Source organism: Eulemur rufifrons, chromosome 21 (genome assembly GCF_041146395.1).
Source record: "Eulemur rufifrons isolate Redbay chromosome 21, OSU_ERuf_1, whole genome shotgun sequence".
In the NCBI taxonomy this organism is placed as follows: Eukaryota; Metazoa; Chordata; class Mammalia; order Primates; family Lemuridae; genus Eulemur; species Eulemur rufifrons.
Window position 1 is genome coordinate 23,043,208 of NC_091003.1, and position 1,290 is coordinate 23,044,497.

General features: G+C 56.0%; 1 gene segment (V, D, J or C); it reads right to left on the minus strand.

The window, feature by feature from the left end:
* Positions 1-428: 428 nt before the first annotated feature.
* LOC138401626 (immunoglobulin lambda variable 6-57-like) lies at positions 429-936 on the minus strand. The segment is given in 2 exon segments: positions 429-766; positions 891-936. Coding segments are annotated over 2 exon segments (384 nt in total).
* Between the last annotated feature and the right edge of the window lie 354 nt (positions 937-1,290).

A 1,290-nucleotide genomic window follows, 5' to 3' on the forward strand; every position in this document is an offset into this window, starting at 1 on the left:
TGCAACTGAGAGGCCTCACTCCCGGCTGACGTTGCCTCCATGCAGGGGACATTGATTTGTTAGTGTCTGAAGACATTTTTCTTCTCATCAGTGAGGGGAACGTGTGAACAGAAGCTAATGAGTAGAGGCCAGAGATGCTACTAAACATATTACAATGAACAACACGCCCCCGACCACAAAATGCTAATAGTGTTGTGGTTCAGAAACTGTTTTAAATACATCTACTTGACGGGTTGATTGTGAATTTATTATATGATCAGACATCAAGATATGGAAATACAAACTGGTATCTAGAAAAGAAAATAGAGGGAGCTGTGAGCACACACACGCAACTCAGGCATCCAGGAGGGACAGGGAAGAGCTGCACACCCTGGTGGGGACAGGCTGAGGGCAGAGCCAGGGCGAGGATGCTCTGGGGGGTTCTTGTCTCACTTCCCCATGGTCTGGAGCACTGTGTGACTGTTGCTGCTTTCATAAGACTGGCAGTAGTAGTCGGCCTCATCCTCAGACTGCAGCCCAGAGATGGTCAGGGAGGCAGAGTTGGAGGAGCTGTCGATGGAGCCAGAGAACCGATCGGGGACTCCGGAGGGTCTTTTGTTGTCCTCGTAGATCACAGTGGTGGGGGCACTGCCCGGGCGCTGCTGGTACCAGCTCACATAGTAGCTGCCAATGCTACCACTGCTGCGGGTGCAGGAGATGGTGACCTTCTGCCCTGGAGACCCCGACACGGAGCTGGGCTGAGTCAGGACAAAGTTGGCCAAAGACCCTGCATAGCGGGAGACACACAGAGATCAGTGAGAACAGACCAGATCCTGTTTCCAAAGAGGAGGGAGAGACCATCTTCCCAGATGACATCCAGAGCCCTCCCTGAGTTCCCTGCAGGCAGCCACCTGTGCAGTGAGCGAGGATGGTGAGGAGGAGCGGAGCCCAGGCCATGGTGGGGACACCTCAGGCTCTGCTTCCTGAGCTGACAGCCAGGACTGAGCCCACCAACCCTGTTTATCTGTCATTCTGATCCTCAGGGTGGGTCTCCATGCAAATTTCTTCCTTTCTGGAAGCTGCACAAGCCCCACCTTAGACTTCACACTAGCTGTGGCTGAGAGATGGAGACACTGTCCCAGGGGGAGGGCTACACCACACAGAGGACACAGGGACACCTGCAGGTGGGGCGGGGGAGACAGCTGAGGCCCTGGGGAACCTGAGCAGGTGCTGAGACCACAGCGCCCTCTGGTGGACGCGGGAGGCACAGCGGCCTTGGGAAGGGGGCCGCCCTCCCCACCCCCACCCCTC